The sequence below is a fragment of the Artibeus jamaicensis genome, unplaced genomic scaffold, assembly GCF_021234435.1.
Source record: "Artibeus jamaicensis isolate MK-2021 breed Jamaican fruit bat unplaced genomic scaffold, CSHL_Jam_final contig_2790, whole genome shotgun sequence".
Classification (NCBI taxonomy): domain Eukaryota; kingdom Metazoa; phylum Chordata; class Mammalia; order Chiroptera; family Phyllostomidae; genus Artibeus; species Artibeus jamaicensis.
The window spans coordinates 4,362,965-4,383,047 of NW_026521616.1; the positions used below are offsets into that span (position 1 = coordinate 4,362,965).

The 20,083-nt window shown below is 51.0% G+C and overlaps 1 protein-coding gene across 1 annotated transcript in view; it reads left to right on the plus strand.

The window, feature by feature from the left end:
- RAP1GAP2 (RAP1 GTPase activating protein 2) overlaps positions 1-20,083 on the plus strand; it is a 203,587-nt gene that overhangs the window by 22,005 nt on the left and 161,499 nt on the right. Inside the window, exon 2 of the mRNA XM_053662728.1 lies at positions 4,627-4,662. Within this exon, the coding sequence (XP_053518703.1) occupies positions 4,640-4,662 (23 nt within the window). The 5' untranslated portion in view covers positions 4,627-4,639. The remainder of the gene's footprint in view (positions 1-4,626; positions 4,663-20,083) is intronic.

Sequence of the window (20,083 nt, forward strand, 5' to 3'; positions counted from 1 at the left end):
GTTATTCTCAGGTCAAGACTCGAATTTATCATTTAAATTTTGGGAAGTTTGTCAAACTGTAACAAGAGGTTTGGACATTTGACTAAAGAGGATCATAAGTCAGTATGAAGCAATACTTAATTATCCATTTAACCAAAGTGGCAATGAAAGATTTCAAAGAAAATACAGAAGTTTATATAATTGTTAGCAAAACGTAGTTCTTATTATTGAGATTCTGTTTTCTTAAATAATCAAGTACCTGATTAAGACATCAAAAAACTAACTATTTTAATAAAACATTTTTTTTTTTGCTCTTTGGGCAGAAGACTTTTCCACAAAATCAGTAGCAGACCATTAGTCCTTTCAGCAGAGAGAGAAAACCAAACTCTCATTTTGCTTTGGCTTACTTCTTTTTTTCTTTAATATATTTTATTGATTATGCTATTACGGTTGTTCTATTTCCCCCTTCATTCCCCTCCACCCTGCACACCCCCTCCCCCACATTCCCCCCCTTTAGTTTATGACCATGTGTCTCAAGTTCTTTAGATTCTATATTTCCCCTACCATTCTTGCCCTCCCCCTGTCTATTTTCTACCTGCCATCTATGCTACTTATTTTCTGTACCTTCTCCCCCCTTCTCCTCCTCCCACTCCCCTGTTATTAGTCCTCCATGTGATCTCCATTTCTGTGGTTCAGCTAGACCACTCCTGATCTAGCTGTCCTCTTAGTTTGCTTTTGTTTTAGGTGTGGTTGTTAATAACTGTGAGTTTACTGTCCTTTCACTGTTCATATTTCTTATCTTTTTTTCTTAGATAAGTCCCTTTAACATTTCATATAATAAGGGCTTGGTGATGATGAACTCCTTGAATTTGATCTTATCTGAGAAGCACTTTATCTGTCCTTCCATTCTAAATGAAAGCTTTGCTGGATAGAGCAATCTTGGCTGTAGGTCTTTGGATTTCATGACTTGGAATACCTCTTTCCAGCCCCTTCTTGCCTGTAAGGTCTCTTTTGAGAAATCAGCTGACAGTCTGATAGGAAGTCCTTTGTAGGTGACTGTCCCCTTATCTCTTGCTGCTTCTAGGATTCTCTCCTTCATTTTAATCTTGGCTAATGTAATTATGATGTGCCTTGGTATGTTCCTCCTTGGGTCCACCTTCTTTGGGACTCTCTGAGTTTCCTGGATTTCCTGGAAGTCTATTTCCTTTGCCAGTTTGGGGAAGTTCTCCTTTATTATTTGTTCAAATAAGTTTTCCACTGGTGGCTGTTCCTCTTCCCCATTCTGGTACCCCTATAATTCGGATGTTGGAGCGTTTAGAGATGTCCTGGAGGTTCCTAAGCCTCTCCTCATTTTTGAATTCTTGTTTCTTCATATTTTTCTGTTTGGTCATTTTTTTCTTCCTTTTGGTCCCAGTTTCTTGATTTGAGTTCCAGTTTCCTTTCCATCACTATTGGTTTCCTGTGCATTTCCCTTCATTTCTATTAGTTTAGCCTTCATTTGTTCCTCTAATTTGTGACTAAAATGAACCAGTTCTGCGAGCATCCTGATCACCAGTGTTTTGAGCTGTGCATCTGAAAGGTTGGCTATTTCTTGGTCGCTTAGAGTTATCGGTTCTGGGGTTTTGAGTTCTTCTTGAGCTATGTTTTGGTTTGTTTGCTCCTGTTATGCATAGGAGGGGGAACCTTAGGTGTTCACCAGGGCGGGGCCACCCAGATTGCTGGGTTGTGACACTGTATGTGGGGGTGGGGTCAGAGAGGGGCAATAGCAATCCCCTCTGCTGCTTCCCGCCGCTGGGACCTGTGCGGTCTGTCTCATTGCTCACTCCTTTGCTGGTTTATCTCTGCGTAAATGTGTGAGCAAGGTCACCCTGCCACCTTGCGCCCTCACTGGGTCTACCCGTTGCTACCCCACGCCTGGGATCCGCCAACCACTGCCCGCACCTGGGTCGGGGGATCTTTCTGGCCGACCCTGCTCTGCTGCTGGCTTTGCCCCTCTTACTGGTCTGGCTGAGTGGTTCGTTGTCGGACTTCCGTATAGTTCAATTTTCTGTGTTTTGGCTGCGTTTTGTTGCTAAAACTTTGTTGTTTTTAAACTTGCTTGTGTGAGAAGGCACAGTGTTTCCACCCACACCTCCATCTTGGCGGAAGTCCCCTGATTCAGCTTACTTCTGATGCCTCGCTAACCTCGGTTTGCAGTGTTCTTTTCAGGTAAAGAACAAAGAGCACTCACTGGGAAATGCAAAGAGAGAACCTCAGGGTATATTGGGGTCCTTGAGGAGGGAGGAATTAACTCCAGCTCTGTAGTTGTTGCAGGCAAAGTCTTACGGCAAGTACGCAGCTCGGTTCCTTAGCCTCAAGAGGACTTTAAGTTTCCATCTGAAGATTCCTCACGAAAAATTCCAACAAAGCAGATTTTAAAGAGCCTATGGGGTTGACTATTCTTGCTGGACTTATAGGAATAATCAGGCCAAGTTTATTGAAACTAGAGTTATTTTGCAAATAACTTAGTCTTTATATGGCTATCTTTGATAAAAATGAGCGTCATTTTAGAGAGAAGGTTGTTTCAGTAGAAGTTATAATACTCCTTTGTGCGTATTAGTTTCTAGTGCTGTTCATTGTCGTTTTGGTTAAATTTTTTCTGCCTATAAACTGGACTAGAGCCTGAATTTTTCTAGTTGGCTAAACTATTGTGTTCAGCTATGGCCCTCCAAACGGATACTTTCACCTTCCCATCCATTGACTTGGAATCACTGGGGACTAAGACTGCCTGTTTCTGAAGGCCGTGCAGGCTAAAGTGGGACGACTTGACGTAGACTTCGGAGAAATCGCCACAACAGCTCCTCTGTGGTCAGTCTGTTCCTGCTGCAGAAAGATCGCCGGGGACATTCCAACCGTAGACGGGGAGAATCTGTCAGACTGCCGCTGCCGGCCTTCACTCCACGTGGAGATGAGTAGGGACGGACATCTCGAAGTCTTGACCGCCTGTCTTCAGAGCGCGGGAACTGAGATCACAGTCTGCTCCTGTCCTTTGTTTTTTTGTTCCCATAGAAATGCCTCTTACTAAATACCTGATCACTTGGGGGGAGAAAAGTTGCTGGGAGTTTACTCAGAGTGGACTGCGTGGACTCAGAGTGGGAGAGGATCCCACTCTGCTGGGGCTGACTTGTAACTGCTGGAGCGGCTCCACATGGTCACCACGTGCCTCCTGGTCCCACTCCCGACCCCTGATGGCCCCGGCAGTCAGGTGTAAGGGAGAGGAGCTGGATGGACAAAGGTGGCTGAAAGAACTTTTCATGGTTTCAAGCATCCTGGAGGTGGTAGTGATTCTGGTGGCACTGATGGTGATGCAGACAAAGGGATGGTGGTGACACTGATGGTGACGGTGGCACTGATGGTGACAGTGACATTGATGGGTGGTAACACTTGTGATAGTGACACTGGTGGTGATGGTGACGTGAGACTGTGGTGACACTGACAACAGTGCTGACACTGGTGGTAATTATGACACTGGTGGTGATGGTCACAATGGTAGTAGTAGTGATACTGATGGTAATGGTGACACTGGTGGTGACACTGGCGATCGTGACCCCTAAACAAGAGGAGACACCAATGGTGGGAAGGTTGCCTACCTTTCTGTCTCTGGGGAGAGAAAGGCGCCTCTTTTGCCAGCCACAAGGGCTGACATGTGCAGAGAGTAAAAATAGAAGCTTGGCAGAGCTGCTTTGTCTTCCAGTGAGGTGCAGGCTGGGGTGGAGGAGCTGGCTGCTGGGACAGTCTGCCGCAGACGTGATCTCCCCTGTGCTGAGCTCCTGGGCCTGACGGGCCCCACCCGCCTGGGAACCCCAGAGCCTGCTGTCAGGTGCTATCCCAGGAGTGAGGTCTGCCTCCTTGGCTAGAATGCCAGCTCACAGAATGGGGATGTCTTTGGTGCTGGGAGTGCTGGCATCTTTTCAGAGCAGAATCTCGGGAAGTGTCGCTGTGTTGAATGTCCAGCTGCCAGTGACTGAGGAATCTGGGTTTCCCAGTCTTCTTGTGGAATGGGGGTAACGAAGGGAGAGGCTACCCACAAAGTGCTTAAGATCCCTGGGTGTGGAGTCAGATACCCAGATTCAGACTGGGCCAGTGATTTCACCCTTCTGAACCTCAGTTTCCTCACTTCTAAAACGTGAAGAATCCCCCTGACCAGTGTGGCTCAGTTGGTAGGGTGTTGTTCTGCAAAGCAAAAGGCCACCACCAGTTCAATTCCCGGTCAGGGCACATGCCTTGGTTGCCGGTTAGTCCCCAGCTGGAGTGTGAACAAGAGGCAATTGATCGATTTTTCTCTCTCACATCAATGTTTCTGTCTCTCTCTTTCTCCTCCTTTCCCCTCTCTCTGAAAATAAATAAATAAAATCTTAAGAAATAAATTTAAATTAAAAAAGGGGGAGAATAACTGTACCCGCCTCAGGGTTAGCTGTGGCTCCAGACCTCCCAGAGCTCACTGCCCTCCCTTCCTGGGCTGGAGGAGAACTCCCCGAGCAGCAGCTGCCCCTGCAGCCCCCGGTCGGTCTGGTGGTCTGGACTGGCCCAGGGACCTCTCCCCTGCAGGTGCTGGTTGGGTGCCTTCAGCCCTGGCTCTGACCATAGCCCTTGCTTTTCTCTTGGCAGGATCGACAAGACCATGCTGGCAAGCCTGAAGGTCAAGTGAGTAGCCACTTCCTGTTATGTAGAGGTCAGAGATGATGGCAGACTGACTAAAGCTCTTTGCCGCACCCCACTCCCCCATTTCCCTTGAAGTTCTGGGAAACATGGGTGGGGCTGTTGCATTTGTCATTCTCAATCTGGGGGGCTTCGGGATTGGAGGAGGCTGGATCAGGCTCTTGATTCCTGGAGTCTTTGGGGAAAGCAGGTGCTGGACGGAAGCAGCAGGAGCCAGAATGGTGGGAAAACGGCGTGACTTTTAGGCTGCATCTTAGGGGTGTAAGAAAGATACATGCATTTTCTACCTCCTACATTTTTATATGGAGCCCTAGTCCCATGGGCTGTCTTTCTGACACTCTCACTTACCTAAACATTGTGCTATATAATTCTAGGACATTACAAAACACTCCAGTATGTGTGTGTGATCAGTAGGTTATTGAGTCGTCTGTTACCAGACATACGTCTTGCTGGTCGGCCTGGCCCTGGGGCTCTTGGAGACTTCCAACAGCAGATTCAGGGACTGGGAATTATGTGCTCGGTTTACCATGTGTCTTCTTGTTTGTCTGGGAAGCCCTGAGCAGACACACCTCTCTCCTAGAACCTTTCCTCTCCCCTCTATATTTCTGGCCATACAGTCGTGTCTGCATCCTGATGCCCTTTCCCTCTTGAACTTAACAAAAGTCAACTTCCATCTGCACCCCTCCTTTAGGCAATGAGTACTGGCCAATCATCTATGCCAATGGAGTGAATTGAAAATGAGGGAAGTTCTGGGAGAAAAAAATAGCATAGGTCACTAGCTCAAAACATTATCCTGCCACATATTAATTAGCTCGTGCATGGAAAATTCCTCCTTCAGAGTTGGCTTCTTCTGCCTCTAACTTCCCCATCTCAGCCGAGAGGCTTTCCAGGTCATTCTCTCTCTGCCACACCACTCAGTTGCCAGCACTGAATGAATTTCCCCCGGGTACAGGTTGCTGGGCAAAACACAGCCAGTCTTGAGAGTTGGCATGTAAGGTGGTCAAAATAAGAGCCTCCCCACTCTGGTTTGTTTTACCCAGAAGGGTGAGGGTGGGCAGTCGGCGGGGCAGGGATGCGTGGCAAACTGTTCCTGCTCTCAGAGCTTTTATTTTAGTTTATTCATAGAGTCAACGTCAGAGGTGCCGTGGGGGCAGTAACTGATAGAAGGAGGTGGCTTCTAAAGCAACTCTTAGAGACAAGGTGGGACAATGGGCCCACCTGAGTCTGTACATGGGGTGCGCATCCGCACAGCCCAGTGTCATGGGGAGTCACTATCGGGCACGGCACTTCACTTCTGTGCGCTTCAGTTTCTGCGTCTTTGTCCAGCGTGCACGGCAGTGTTTGGCCTAGAGCTTCTTATCTGCATGCTGAGTGAGGCATGGAGCAGAGATGCCAAGGGGTGTGGAGGGGTGCGAGTCTGCATGTGGTGCTGTCTTGGGACATCTGGTTCAGTTTAATGTAACAAGGGCCTGTTAGTTTGCACTGGTAGAGAGGGCATATGTAACCTGGAAAGGGAGTAGGTACAAAACACAGTGAGGGCTGGGGTCATGGGGTGACGGCGTGGCTGGGACTGCGGTGGGGTCTTCGGGTGCTCGGGGGACGGTCTGATGGCATAGGTCCTGGGAAGATGGCGTTGAGGTGGTTGTTTGAGACACTCTGTAGGACCATGTTTCTACGCTATTTGGTTAGGATTCTTTTGATTGCAAGAAACAAAACCCAGTTTAATATGTTAAACAAAAGACAGAGTTTATGGGAAAAATCCCACGCTGCCCCAGGAAACCCAAGGGGAAGAAGAGGCAGAGCAGAGCTCAGGAAGCGGGAACAGGAACCGGAAACCCACCCCCATTAAAACCTCAGCTGGCTTCTCTGCAGAAGCTGATAAACTGATCCTAAAATTCATAGGGAAATTCAAGGACAATCTTGAAAAAGAATGTGATTTCAAAATTTGCTGCAAAGCTACAGTAAACAGGACAGTTTGGTACTGGCATAAGAATAGACATACAGATCAATGGAATAGGATTCCAAGTCCAGAAATAAACCCTCACATTCGTGGCCCATTGATTTTCATGAGTGTGTCATGACATTCAGTGGAGAAAAATAGTCTCTCGACAAGGGTGGTGGGGTAACTGACAGCACATGCAGTCGTATGGAATCTAACCCCTCTCTCACACCATACGCAGAAATTAACTCAAATGTAGGAGCTAGCACCAGAAGCTCTTAGAAGACACATGGATAGTAATCTCTGTGATCTGAGATAAGGCAGAGGTTTTTCAGGTGTGACATCTGAAGCTCAGAACTTCTCAAAATAAAAGAACCACTTGTGTTACAAAGGACACCATGAAGAAAGTGAAAAGACAACCTACAGATGGAGAGAAAATATTTGCATATAACATACAGGAACTCATATCTAAAAATATAAAGAACACATAACTCAATAACACAAAGATACAACACAATTAAAAGATGGGCACAGGATCTGAGTAGACATTGTTCCAAAGAAGATGCACAAATAGACAATAAGCACATGGAAAGATGTTCAACCTCATTAGCCATCAGGGACAGGCCCGTCAAAGCTACAGGGAGATACCACTTCACTCCCTCTCAAATGACTATAATCAAGGAGGCATAATTACAAGTGTTGGTGAGGAAGTGGGGAAATTGGAACCCTCATACATTCATTGCTGGTGGGGATATAAAATGGTACAGCTGTTCTGGAAAACAAGAAGACAGTTTCTCAAAAGGTTAAATGTAGAAGTGTCACAAGACCAGCAATTTCATTTTTAAATATTTATCGAAGAGAAATGAAAGAGGATGTTCATGTAGAAACTTGTACATGAATGCTCATGGCAGCATTCTTAATGGCCTGAAGTGAAAAGAGCCCGAATGTGTATCAGCAGGTGAACGGATGAACATAACCATATCTGTACAGTTATCTGGCATGTTATCTGGCCATAAACAGGAATGAGTTACTTGTAATATTAGAACATAGAGGAACCTTGAAGATATTATGCTGAATGAAGGTCAGTCACAGAAAAACACCTGTTTGATTCCATTTACATAAAATGTCTGGAATAAGCAAACCCATAGTGACAGAGAATAGATTAGTGGTTTCCTGGGGCTGGGGCAGTTGTTGGGGACGCAAGGGGAGTGGATGCTAAGGGTTAGAGCTTTCTTCTGGGGGTGAGGAGAATGTGCTGGCACTACATAGCGGGACAGTGTCTGCACAGCCTTACGACTGTACTCAAAACCGTTAAAATGGTGTGATTTGTATGGTATAAGCAACAAAGCTGTTCAAAGAAAGAGAATCTGATTGCCTCCGCCTGGGTGAGTTGTGTACCACTGGGCCAACCAGCTTAGCTGGACAGATGGAGTTTTGTGGCTGTTGAGGCCACCTCTGTATGTGGGAAGGGTTAGTTCACAGAGAGGAAAGGTGGATTGCGGGCTGGGCAGATACTGTGGGAGGTTTTATTCAGCCGTCTCCACTATCCTTGGGACAGAAAGGAGGATCCGTGCCAGCTCCCCCTCCCTCCCCTCCCCCACTGGCAGTACCTAATGTGGAATTCTCTCCTGGTGCCCAGGACAGGTCTCTGCTCACTGACAGGTCCACGCAGTGGCCAACTGCTCGTGTTAGGGCTCTGCCCGGCACTGCGGTGCCTCCTGCTTTCTGCCTCTGCCAGGTGAGACACCTTCCTCTTTAGTGATGCCCCACTGACTACTCCACTGAGCACCAGATAGCCCTGGGCTGTGGCCCGTGCTTCCAGTGGACTCAGCTCCTTCTGCAGGGCCCTGGTGTCCTCGACGTGAAGTCAGCCGAGCAGCTCCTGGAGGTGTCGCTGAGCCACACACCTCTGAAGAAGGGGGTTCCAGCCCCGCTGCTACTGAGCGCTTGCTATGTGCTAAGTTTTCATTGCACAGTTCCCCTGAGGTTTCACAACCACCTCATGAAGCAGCTGCCACTGCTCCCCACAGCTTATAGACGAGAAAGTGGAGGCTCAGAGGGCTCAGAAAACTTGATCACGGTCATCAGCGAGCCAGTCATGGGGTTAGGGTTGGAATCCAGGTGTGTTTTTCACGGCTGGTTCAGTCCAGGCTGGAGCTGAGTAGTTCTCAGTACCTACCCTGCCCTCCTTTCCGACCTTTTTGTGCCCGTTGTTTATGGAGACTCTGTGTGACTTGGTCACAGAATGCACCTGCCCCCACAATGTTGTGGGCGAGAGGACCCGTCCCTCTGCAGGAGGCCTGAGTTCAGAGGGTCTTTGGTGCCTGAATGACAGCACCCTCAGAGGCAGGGGTGCAGGGGGGTGGAGCCACGCAGGAACACTGAAGAGCCTGGTGGCAGCACAGTCCAGTACATGCAGGAGAAAGAGCTGGGAGGGTCAGGTCAAACCCCCAGGCTAACAAATGGCCAGCTCATCCCCATCTGTAAAATGGGAGGGTTGGACTAGTGTCTAACCTGCTGTCTTCTAGCTCTGACGTTCTGGAAGTTGACCTTGATGACTTGGGTCCTTTTGCATTTCTCTCAGGACCTTGAGGATGGCAGGTGCTCACTGTTGAGTAAGTGAGTGCACGCATGCACAAATGTCTTTGAGAACAGGGACTCTGCACACCTCATCACTGGCTCCCAGGGATCTAACATCATGGCACGTAGCAGGCTCTCGGTCTGTATTTGCTGAGTGAATCACGGGTCATGTAGTTAGCCCATTACATGCAGGTGGAGGGATGGAAAGAAAGAGGCAGGGTCAGCAGGTGGGGCTCCCCCTTCTCCAGCCTGCTCTGGGGCCAGCTTAGGACAAGGTCCCTGTCTGCAGCAGTTGAGCTGTAGTCAAACTAGATGCCCCCAGGTGAGGGCCCAGCTTGGCAAGACCAGGTGTCTGGGGTTTGCTCAGGAAGCCGCATCCAGAAGGTGAGGACCTGAGCTGGGAGCTTCAGGTACTTCCCTCCATCGCTTTTTGCTGCCCCCGGCTTCTTTGCTGAAGAAAGAAATATGTGGGTGTCTGTCCATTTACTGCAATGGCCGGTAAGCCGTGCCCCCACCGACCGAGATGACCATCACCCAGGGACTAGCCATTGTGGGGCAGGGTGAGCATGGGGTCGGTTCAGTGCAGCCTGTCCCCGCTGCTGGGGGCACAGCGTCATGCACACCCCCCAACAGTGGGAAGTCTAGAACCTATGGCCTTGTAGAAAAAAGAATCCAACTTTCAGTCATTAGAAATGACATCTCTGAATAGAGGGAGAGCTTGTGATGGAGCCTGGAGGAGACTGTGTCCTCTTACTCCTTCCTCAGGAGAGGGATGAGGGGGCCTGGAGGAGCCGTCTGCCCAGCAGCCTGGCTGGGCAGCATTCAGCTGTCCTGTGGTTTGGCCAGAAGACACCACACAGTCACCCCTCCTCTAGGTTTCAGATTTCGCCAGCTAAGAATTTAAAATCCTGTTAGAAGTGAGGTGACTACACAGGCAGGAGCAGACACAGCGTGTCTCAGCTTAGCCTCCCTTGGCCCCTGGGGTCCCTGATGGCAGCTGCTGGGGCCACTGCCTGTGCGGGATTGGCACGGGGCCTTGTTGCATCTCGAAGGATCTAATTTCCTGCCCCTTTACACCCAGGGCTTTCATTCCCATTCTGTGAGAATCATGCACAGATTCTGGATGATCACCCTTAGGAACGTCTGCTTCCCTGACTCTCTCGCTCATCTCGGCGGGATGGGCCCAGGTGTCGGTGCACTGCGTCTCTGCATCCAGTTTTCCAGCCTTCCTTCCAGAAAGCCCGCCCTCCACAGTCCACCCCTTGATTCTGACTTAATGGCTTTTTTCGTGTGTTGCTCTCGGGCCACAATCGCCGGTCCACTCACTCGGCTTCCACCAGGTCTTTGTTTATTGTGGATTACAAGAATCCTTGTGGCACCACCAAGGCATTGTAGAACTTTCTTTGGCTGCTTCATTTTACTCAACTCCTCTTTCACACACCTGGGACATCTGCTGAAAGTTTGCTGGGGTTGTTAAGAATGGGGAAACTTGATTTTCTTTGCGGGGGGCTGTGAGAAGGTTGAATCAGTTCAGTTCCCATTTACCGGGCACTTACATTCCAAGCCCAGTGGTAGATCCCAGGGGTTGCGGGGAAGCAAAGATGAGGAAGACCATCTGCTCTGAAAGCTCGCAGCTCCACGGGGAGACAGACATGCAGACAATCGCAATGAGATGCGACAGGTGCTAACAGATGTTTCAGAGGAGGGAGGAGGGCGTCCTGGAGCGTCGGTGACGCCTGAGCCATCTACAAGGGTGAGTGAGGTCAGGCTGTACTTGGGCAGCAGCGGTGCACACAGGCAGGGGCAGGGCGGGACTCGGGTGTGGTTGTTATCACCAGGCAGAAAACCAGTCCCAGCACTGGCCGGGCTATGTCTAGGAGTGTAGGGGGCTGCGTGGAGGGCTGGGCTGGCTTCTCTGGGTGACTGGGGGCGGTCGAAGGGGTTTGCACTGGAGAATCATGTGGCCGGGTTGGAGTCTCAGGGCTGCCTGAGCTCCCTCCACAGACTCATTGGAGTGGTTGGAGGCCGGGGTAGGGGCCTCGGGGTTGGGGAGAGCGGATTGCCGAGGGGCTACTGAGGTGGTGGACTCCCCGGCCTAGAGCTGATTTGGATCTAGGAGGTGAGGGCAGGGGAGGGGTCAAGGTGAAAACTGCCAGGTTTCCAGGTGAGCCCTTGGCCCCATCTGTGGAGACTGAATATATGAGCTCTGCCCGCTTTGTGCCACTGTCTCCTCCTGTGTGGCTGGCTTAGATCCTCACCCTTGTACCTACCTCCTCGCCACCTGCCCCACCAAAGAGGGGTACGGCAGAGGGGAGCAGCAGTTCGAGGGCTGCAAGAGTGGCTCTGTGGCCAGGGATCAGGCCAGGCAGTGCTCTCTCCCTGGCCTGGCAGGCAGAGCTGCGGGGGTCCTGGGCTCTGGCCCCCACTCTGCTTAGCTCCTCAAGTGCCTTTGGCAGGTGAGCTCCAGGTACATAGTGGTTTTCCTTGAAGTGACAGCTGGCCAGGCTGGGTGCTCAGGACCCACTTTCAGACACATTCCAGGTGGGGCCAAGGGGAAAGTCACTGTTTCTGTCTCAAGTAGCAGGTCCCGGTTCATTGATTTTCTAGGATGGGCCTTGAGCCCGAGAGCAGCGTCGGTGTGTGTAGGCCTGTGGCGTGCTTGCTTGTGCAGGTGGACATGAGCTCTGAGGGCCCATGTGGGTGACTGTGTGGTGCCTTTTTTTGGCTTTAGTGAGTTCCTATGGTAACCACGAACATGTCTGTTTTGGGATCTGGAGTCTCGGGGTGTGAGTGGCTACAGGGAGAAGCAAAGCGGGTGGGTGCTTAGGTGGCAATTGGGCTGTGGCCTGATTTCATTGCCAGGCACCCGGGGGTACCATTGCCAGGCAGCAAGCCCCAAACTCCAGGGACTTGTGTGCTGCTGGCTTGCTCCCAGCCAGTCCCCGACATGCCCAGGAAGCCCTGGTGAGTCCCCGTTCTGATTTCTTAATGGACAACAGCTCCCTGGGTCTTGACCAGGTCTGGTGGGTATCTGCTGGTGGGCAGGCAGGGAGCCAGCTGGCAGCGTGGTCATCAGGTGCTGGGGCATCGGGGCTCTTGGGAGACGGGTGTGGGAATGCGGGCGGGAGGGGCTCTGTTTGTCCTGCGGTCCCGTGGGAGTGCCTCCATGTGGCCGGCGCTTTGAATGGCACTCGTTGACCCCTGGGGACAGGGCTGGCTGTGTTACTGTGGGAAATGAAGGTGAGCGGAATGCAGATGGGGCAGCCTGTGGCCTGCCAGCCAAGAGTCAACTACCCCTCACCTCCTTCAGCTCTGCATGAACGAACCCCAGGTCCCTGGCCATGCAATCCCATTCTTCACAGGTCTCCCTAGGCCCAGGGGCCTGCCGGCCTTCTTGTGTGGGAAGACGCAGGGTCGGTCCCAGGGAGAAGAGGCTAGCGGGCCCAGCCTAGCTCACGGGAGCTGGATTTGGCCAGGGCTGGGAAGGAGCGCTCCCGCTGGGCTGAGGCGCTGGCTCCCCACACCTGCATCCCTTGTGTTCCTGTTCGCACAGTGCAGACTGCAGGGTGTGTCAGGACCCCCAGCCCTTTGGGGGAGGTTCGTGATGGACAGGAGCCCAGGCAGCACTCAGAGGTGTCTGGGAGTGTGTGGGGGGTGGTGCTGGCTTTTATTCCCCTTTTCCTGCTGGGTCCTCTGGGGCTCTGAGCAGGGAGTGGGGCGGGGAGTGTCAGGAGGGAATGTAGATAACGCCCCCCCACCCCACCTCTGCCCAGGAGTGAGCTGCTCCATCTGCCTCTGGGGCCCTGGGAGAGGCTGTGCTGGGACCAGCGTTGGAGGGGGGGTGGTGCTGGGGGGACAGAGAGGGACAGCATGGCTTACTGGGTCTGGCAAGCCCAGTGGACATGAGGATGGGCAGCTAGAGGTCATGGGCCTCAACCTCCTTGTTTGCAGCTCAGTCCACGGGGAGCCCAGGCGGGGACTTGCCAACTTGAGGTGGTGCAGTGCGCAGGTGCTGGATGTGGGGTCGGGATGTGAGAGGTTGGTGGTCAGTCTCGGTGCCGCGCCAGGCCCCGTCCTGCTCCTCCATTAAGCCTTCCATCTTCCCAGCTTTCGGGCTGCGGACCTCATTTCTTCTTCTGAGGATGGGCCTGATGTCTGCAGGGGTCTGTCAGGCCAGGGTGCCACTGCAGTGAGGGGCCTGGGGGCTCGGGTGAGCTGCATCTGCGCTCTGCCAGGACGTTGCCCGTCTCACCAGATCCTCCATTTATAAGAGAAGTGGAAAATTTGGGGCGCCAGGCCACATCTTGACAACTAACTCAAGAATTAAAAAACAAGACCATCTGTGTCCTGTCCTGTAGGCCAGATTCAGTCCATGGGGTCACCAGCGTGCCACCTTGGCTCTGGTGTGTCATGACTTTCGGTCTCAAGTCCTGTCTACCCCAGGGATACCCCTTCCCACAGCAGCTGGCTGGTCCTTGCCTGCCCTGCCCCCAGATCTGACTCGCTCTCAGTTAACCTGTTCTCTCTTCCACCCTAGCTCTTCCCCTGTCACCGTGGTGATGGGGTTGGGGGGGGGGCCTCTCCCGCCCTCCTCCTGCTTCAGGCCCATTATCTCCTGCCCAGACGGTGACAAAGGCTGTCTAATTAACCTCCTCCTCCGGGCTCTGCCAGCCCAGACTAATCCATCATCCCCAAAGCCAGCTCTGGCTCTGATCCTCCCTGCTCTGAGGAGGCTGGGGCGGCTGCGCAGGTGGCAGACCTCGTTAGGGCTGATACCGCACAGGCTTCTCCCGCAGGCCCTGGAGGGCCGATGGCCCACTCCCGGGGGGTGGGGCTGGGCAGTCTTCGGTGGTGTTGAATCCCTGCTGACTCCTCTTTCTGGCATTAGCACCCACTCACTGTCTTTGATCCACACCGGGCAGTGTGAACCTCTCGCTCTTCCCCAAGCAGCGCTTTCCAAACCTTTCTGCACCCGCTATCACTGGGAGGCTTTAAAAGTTCTGATGTCCAGATCGCACCCAGTTCCAGGACTGGAAAGCAGACTTTCTGGGGTAGGGCCCAGCGTCAGTACTGTTCAAAGATCCCCTCTGCCCACGAGATGAGCAACCTCCCCACAGTGGTGATCATCAAAACTGCCTCCAGACACCGCTGAGTTCCCTGGGGCAAGTGTAAAGCTTCCCCACCCGGCTGAGAACTGCTGCTGCAAGCCCAGCGGGTCCACCCTGACAGTGTTCTCAAACACGCACGGGAGAAAAGTCTACCCACTGTGAACCCTGTCTTAGCAGTCAGTTCATGGGCTTTGGAGTCAGGCAGCCTATGTTTGAATCCTGACTTTACCCGCTGGGTGACCTTGGGCAAGTTGCTTGACCTCTCTGTGCCTCTGTCCATCTCTCACCTTTTCTCTCTCTTTTTTTCAAGGCTTTATTTATTTATTTTTAGAGAGAGGGGAAGGGAGGGAGAAAAGAAGCGAGGGAAACATTGGTGCAAGAGATAAACACCGATCAGCTGGCCCCCTGGGGGGGTGACCCACTGAGCCACACCGCCCAGGACTCTCTCTCTCTTTTTCTTATAAGTGTATCCCCTCTTAACCTCCAGCTCTAGCTAGATGAGGGGACTGCTTTCTGGTACTTTTCAGTCTGGAAGTCTTTGCTTATGCTGTCCCCCGGCATGGAACGCCTTGACTTCTTCCTCCTCCGCTGGCACCGTCGTGCCGGTCCTTCCGGCGCCGGGCTTAGAAGCTGCCTCCCTGTGAACAAACACCTCCTTTCTGTGTGAACAAAGAGCTTTCTCCCTCCTGCTCCTGGAGCAGCTCCAACCTCAGGGGTCCTAACAGCTCTTCCTGCCATGTGGTGGTCCGTGGTTTCTGCTCGTGACCTCCTCCCCTTGAGGTCAGAGGGTGGGTGGGAGCCTGTCGGTGCCCAGTCCAGGCTGCAGCTCTGGGTTGTCGTCCTGGGGAGGTGGCTGACCACTCCCTGCCTTGGGCTGCGCTGTGCACTGGCAGGTTACCGCAGTGTCACCTTCACCCCACACCCAGCTCCTGCTGAGAGGGCGGAGGGGCGGAAATCCGCGCCCTGCAGGCCACAAAGCCACACAACTGACGTTTGGAGCCCTGCCCTAGATTGGGGGGGGGGCAGTGTGACACAGCAGCCATCGCCACTTTCTTTGTTGTCTTGCCACTAGCAGGTGCCATCTGGAATTGAGGACCTTGGGGCTCTAGACTTTGCAGGACCATTTCTGGGCCCAGGAACAGGACTCCTGGGGACAGCCCCTGTGCACACCCCGACACACCCTGCCAGCCAGCTCACTCTAGGCTGGCCCAGTGACTGACCAGCCGCCTGCCGTGCGGACCCAGGCTGGGGACTCGGCTTCCTGAGGCCTGGGTGGGGCCAGGAAGCCTGTGTGTTACCAGGGCAGAGGTGGTACCTGCGAGGCAGCTGGGCTTGCCGCTGTTTGGAAAGCAGTGACATTTAAAGCTCTCACTCCCCACAGTAGAGGTTCAGTGGTTAGGTTTATGTGGTTTGGGTGACCTTGGGCATGTTACACAACCTCTCCGTGCCTTCGTGTTTCTGTCTGAGGGTAACAATAGCACCTGCACGTAGACTGTGTGAGGTTTAACCGAGGGAATCCGGGTGAAGCGTGGGGTGCAGTGTCAGGTACGTAGCGCTGGGTGGATGTCCCCTGCTTTAATGTCTCTGATACTAGCAGTGATGGTCTTGGGCTGTGTGGACACAAGTAACCAGGTGACATGGCCACTGGCACACAGGAGCGAAGTGCACCCAGACCCAGGCCTGCTCCTGAGGACAGACCTGTGCAGGTGGTGGTCACATCCTAGGCACACCTGTGAACACACGGTCACTCCAGAAATGTATCAGCGGGGCAGGTGTGTGTGTGTGTACAAGAAGCCTGGATGACAGGGGCTTTTATTTAATTCACACTCTTGACATCATTATTCCTGGAGTTAGCAGCACCTGGGCTGAGCTCTGGGAGCCCAAGATGCCCCTTGTTTCTATAGCAACCACAATGCGGTAAAAATAGGAGGCAGAGGGAGGAGATGGAAACGGCCTGGGCCGGGAGGGGCGCCCTGCCTGCCGCGGGCCCTGTTGCTGCATCCTTGGCTGCATCCTTGGCTGCCCGGGCTCTCCTTCTGTTTGGCTTTTACAGTGAATGACACAGCAAACCCCTGAGCCCTGATGAGTCAGAACTGAAGGCTGTTAACATTCAGCTGCACTTTCGTCAAACCTTTTTAAAAATTGTAAAATATGCATAACTCAAAACTTTCTTTTTTAACCATTTTTCATAACGCTCACCATTTAGTGGCATTAAGTGTGTTCATGATGTTGCACAAGAGTTACCGCTGTTTGTTTTTAGAACTTCTTTACTCCCGAGTCCGTCCCCATTACATGCCAGCCCCCACGCCCCCCACCCCGTCCCCTGGCAGCCGGTGTTCCGTCTCCTGTTCTGTGACGGCGACTCCAGGAACCTCCGATAAGTGGGGTCTGCCCTCTCGTGGCCGACTTCTTTCACTTGGCATTGTGTCAAGGTTCATCTGTGCTGTAGCCTGTGTCAGAACGCCCCTCCTTTTTCTTTGTTTTATTTTTAAATACTTGAGCATATGCTTATTGATTTTAGGGAAAGACAGAGAAATGTCCATCTATTGTCTCCCATATGTGCCCGACCAGGGATTGAACCCACAACCAAGGCATGTGCCCGGCCTGGGATCAGTCCCGCAACCTTTTGGTGCACGGGACGATGCTCCGACCCACTGAGTGGAGTGCTCTTTCTTCTTAAGGCCGACTGCTGTTCCACTGCATGGACGTGCCGCATTTTGTTTGCCCACTGTTCGGCGGACACTCCATCTGCTTCCGCTTGGCTGCTGTGAACACGAGTGCACAGGGGCCTGTTCCAGTCCCTGCCCTCGGTCCTTTGAGGTGTCTACTCAGAAGCCGAATTACTGGGTCATAAGGGAATTCTAGATTTAACTTTTTGAGCTTTGTTTTTAAATAAAAGAGAAATAAAACATCATAAATTTAAGTTCCTGCAGTCACTCCTTTTTGGCACCATTACCCTGTTACCTCTGTCCATGGAGGTGCAGAGGAACTTGGTGTGTTTTCTCTGTCCGTGTTCTTAGTGCTTTCTCATCTCCAGCGGTGTCTGGAAACACTACCAGCTTTGGGGGTGTTTTTAAAATCCACATGCTGCCCTGGCCAGGTGGCTCTGATGGTTGGGCGTCATCCTGTGCACCAAAAGTTTGTGGGTTTGATCCCTGGTCAGGGCGGCTATGGGAAGCAACTGATCAATGTTTCTCTCTCTCTCTCTCCCTTCCCCTGTCTCTAAAATCAATAAATAGCCGTGGCTGGAGTAGCTCAGTGGGCTGAGCATCGGCCGAGAACTGAAAGGCCTCTGGTTCGATTCCCAGTCAGGGCACCTGCCTGGGTTGTGGGCCAGGTGCCCAGTTGGGGGCGTGTGAGAGGCAACCAGTCAGTGTTTCTCTCACACACCGATGTTTCTCTCCCTCCCTCCCTCCCCTCTCTCTAAAAATAAATAAATAAAATCTTTAAAATCAATAAACATACCCTCAGGAGAGGATTAAACCCCCACGTGCACAATGCCCTGTTGAGTCTGTGAGTGAGTGCTGTTCTGGCATCAGCCTGCCAGGGCTTAGGCCTGGGTTCTTCCCCTCGCCAGCCATGAGGCCTCGGGCAGGTCACTTAATTTCTCTGTGCCTCAATTTAGTCATCTGTAAAGTGGGGATACTAGTGAAACCTGAAGCCTTCTCGCGGGGTTACTTTGGGGCTCATGTAAGCTTGTGAACGTCAGGGGTTCGGAACAGGGCGGAGTAGAGAGTGTACCGGCTGTGATGGTCGATGCCCTCACAGCTTGGCGTTGGTGCCCCGCTGCTTGGACCTCGGAATCCATCCTCAGTGTTGAGTTCCTACTTTTTAATTGCCATGTAGTATTTATTTATACAAACACATCACATTTTGTCACATTTTTTCCTGTTATTCTGTCTCCTGTTGACGGAATCTTAGGTGGTTCCCATTTTCTTAAATGTCACCCAGTGCTGTAGTGAGTGCCCTCTCCTGTGGCCCTCAGCGCATTTGCCTGAGAGGTCAGCTGGGGAGGGACCAGGACGGGGTGGGGGGGCTCTTGGGTGGCAGCTCTGCCAGATGTAGCCAGATTGCCCACAAGAGACATTTGACCATTTTCAGTCCACCCGGGGGTGTGTCGGGTTCTGCTGGAGTCCTCATCCTCATGTCTTCACTGGTACCGTTTTTACGCTGATTTGACTGACCACAGCACACGCTGTCTTATTTTTTACTCTCATCATTAATGTAACTCTGAGTAAGCGAATGCAAATCCTCGTGACCCTTGGGAGTCTCTCGCCCTAGGCCCAGGGGATGCGCCTGTTCTCCTTTTCTCTGTGAGTATCATATGTGGTTCCCCATATTGGTGCAGTCTTTTCCCTCCTTTTAAATAACAGCTTTTTTTTTCCTGATTATAAAAACAGTGCATGGCCTCTGTGGAAGAGTTAGAAAATATGTACAAATATTGAGATGAAAAATAAAAAACCATGACTCACCACCCAAACTATCATCATTTTGATGTGTTTCTTTATAACTCTTATTGCGCTTTTTAGTTTCTTCTTAAAATTTATTATATAATTGACATGTTCAACACCATTCAATATTCTTTAAAAATGCGATTAAAAATATTGCACACCATCTTATCATTACGATGTTCCATAATTTGTTTGCCCATTGCTTTTAAAAAATATTAAGGTTGTTTTCACTTTTAAACTATTAATAAATAATGCTGCAATATAAACATCCTTGAATATAAATTGTTGTATGCATCTTTGATTATTCCCTTTAGCTGCCACCAAAGATAAAATGCTTTCACACATTTATTTTTACGTATTTTGGGGAAAATATTTCTTAATGACTCACCTTAATGACTCATTCCTGTTGGGATGTTCATATTTTTCTTTTTGATTCATTAAGACTCTGAATCAAAGCTGTGACCCCTTTGTCATTTATCTTTTTATTTCCAAGTAATCTTTTTTCTTTATCCTTTGCCAATAAATTTGACTCTTTTTTTTCAGTGTAAAAGTTTTAAGTTGTTTTCTTTTTTATTGATTGTGCAATTACAGTTGTCCTATTCCCCCCTTCATTCCCCTCCACCCTGCACACCCCTCCCCCACCATTTCCCCCCTTTCGTTTATGTCCACGTGTCACAAGTTCTTTAGATTCTATATTTCCCATACTATTCTTGCCCTCCCCCTGTCTATTTTCTACCTACCATCTATGCTACTTATTTTCTGTATCTTCTCCCCCCTTCTCCTCCTCCCACTCCCCTGTTGCTAACCCTCCATGTGATCTCCATTTCTATAGTTCTCCTGATCTAGCTGTCCTCTTAGTTTGCTTTTGTTTTAGGTGTGGTTGTTAATAACTGAGTTTGCTGTCCTTTCACTGTTCATATTTCTTATCTTTTTTTCTTAGATAAGTCCCTTTAACATTTCATATAATAAGGGCTTGGTGATGATGAACTCCTTGAGTTTGACCTTATCTGAAAAGCACTTTATCTGTCCTTCCATTCTAAATGAAAGCTTTGCTAGATAGAGCAATCTTGGATGTAGGTCCTTGCATTTCATGACTTGGAACACTTCTTTCCAGCCCCTTCTGGACTGGAAGGTCTCTTTTGAGAAATCCGCTGACAGTCTGACGGGAAGTCCTTTGTAGGTGACTGTCCCCTTATCTCTTGCTGCTTCTAGGATTCTCTCCTTCATTTTAATCTTGGCTAATGTAATTATGACGTGCCTTGGTGTGTTCCTCCTTGGGTCCACCTTCTTTGGGACTCTCTGAGTTTCCTGGATTTCCTGGAAGTCTA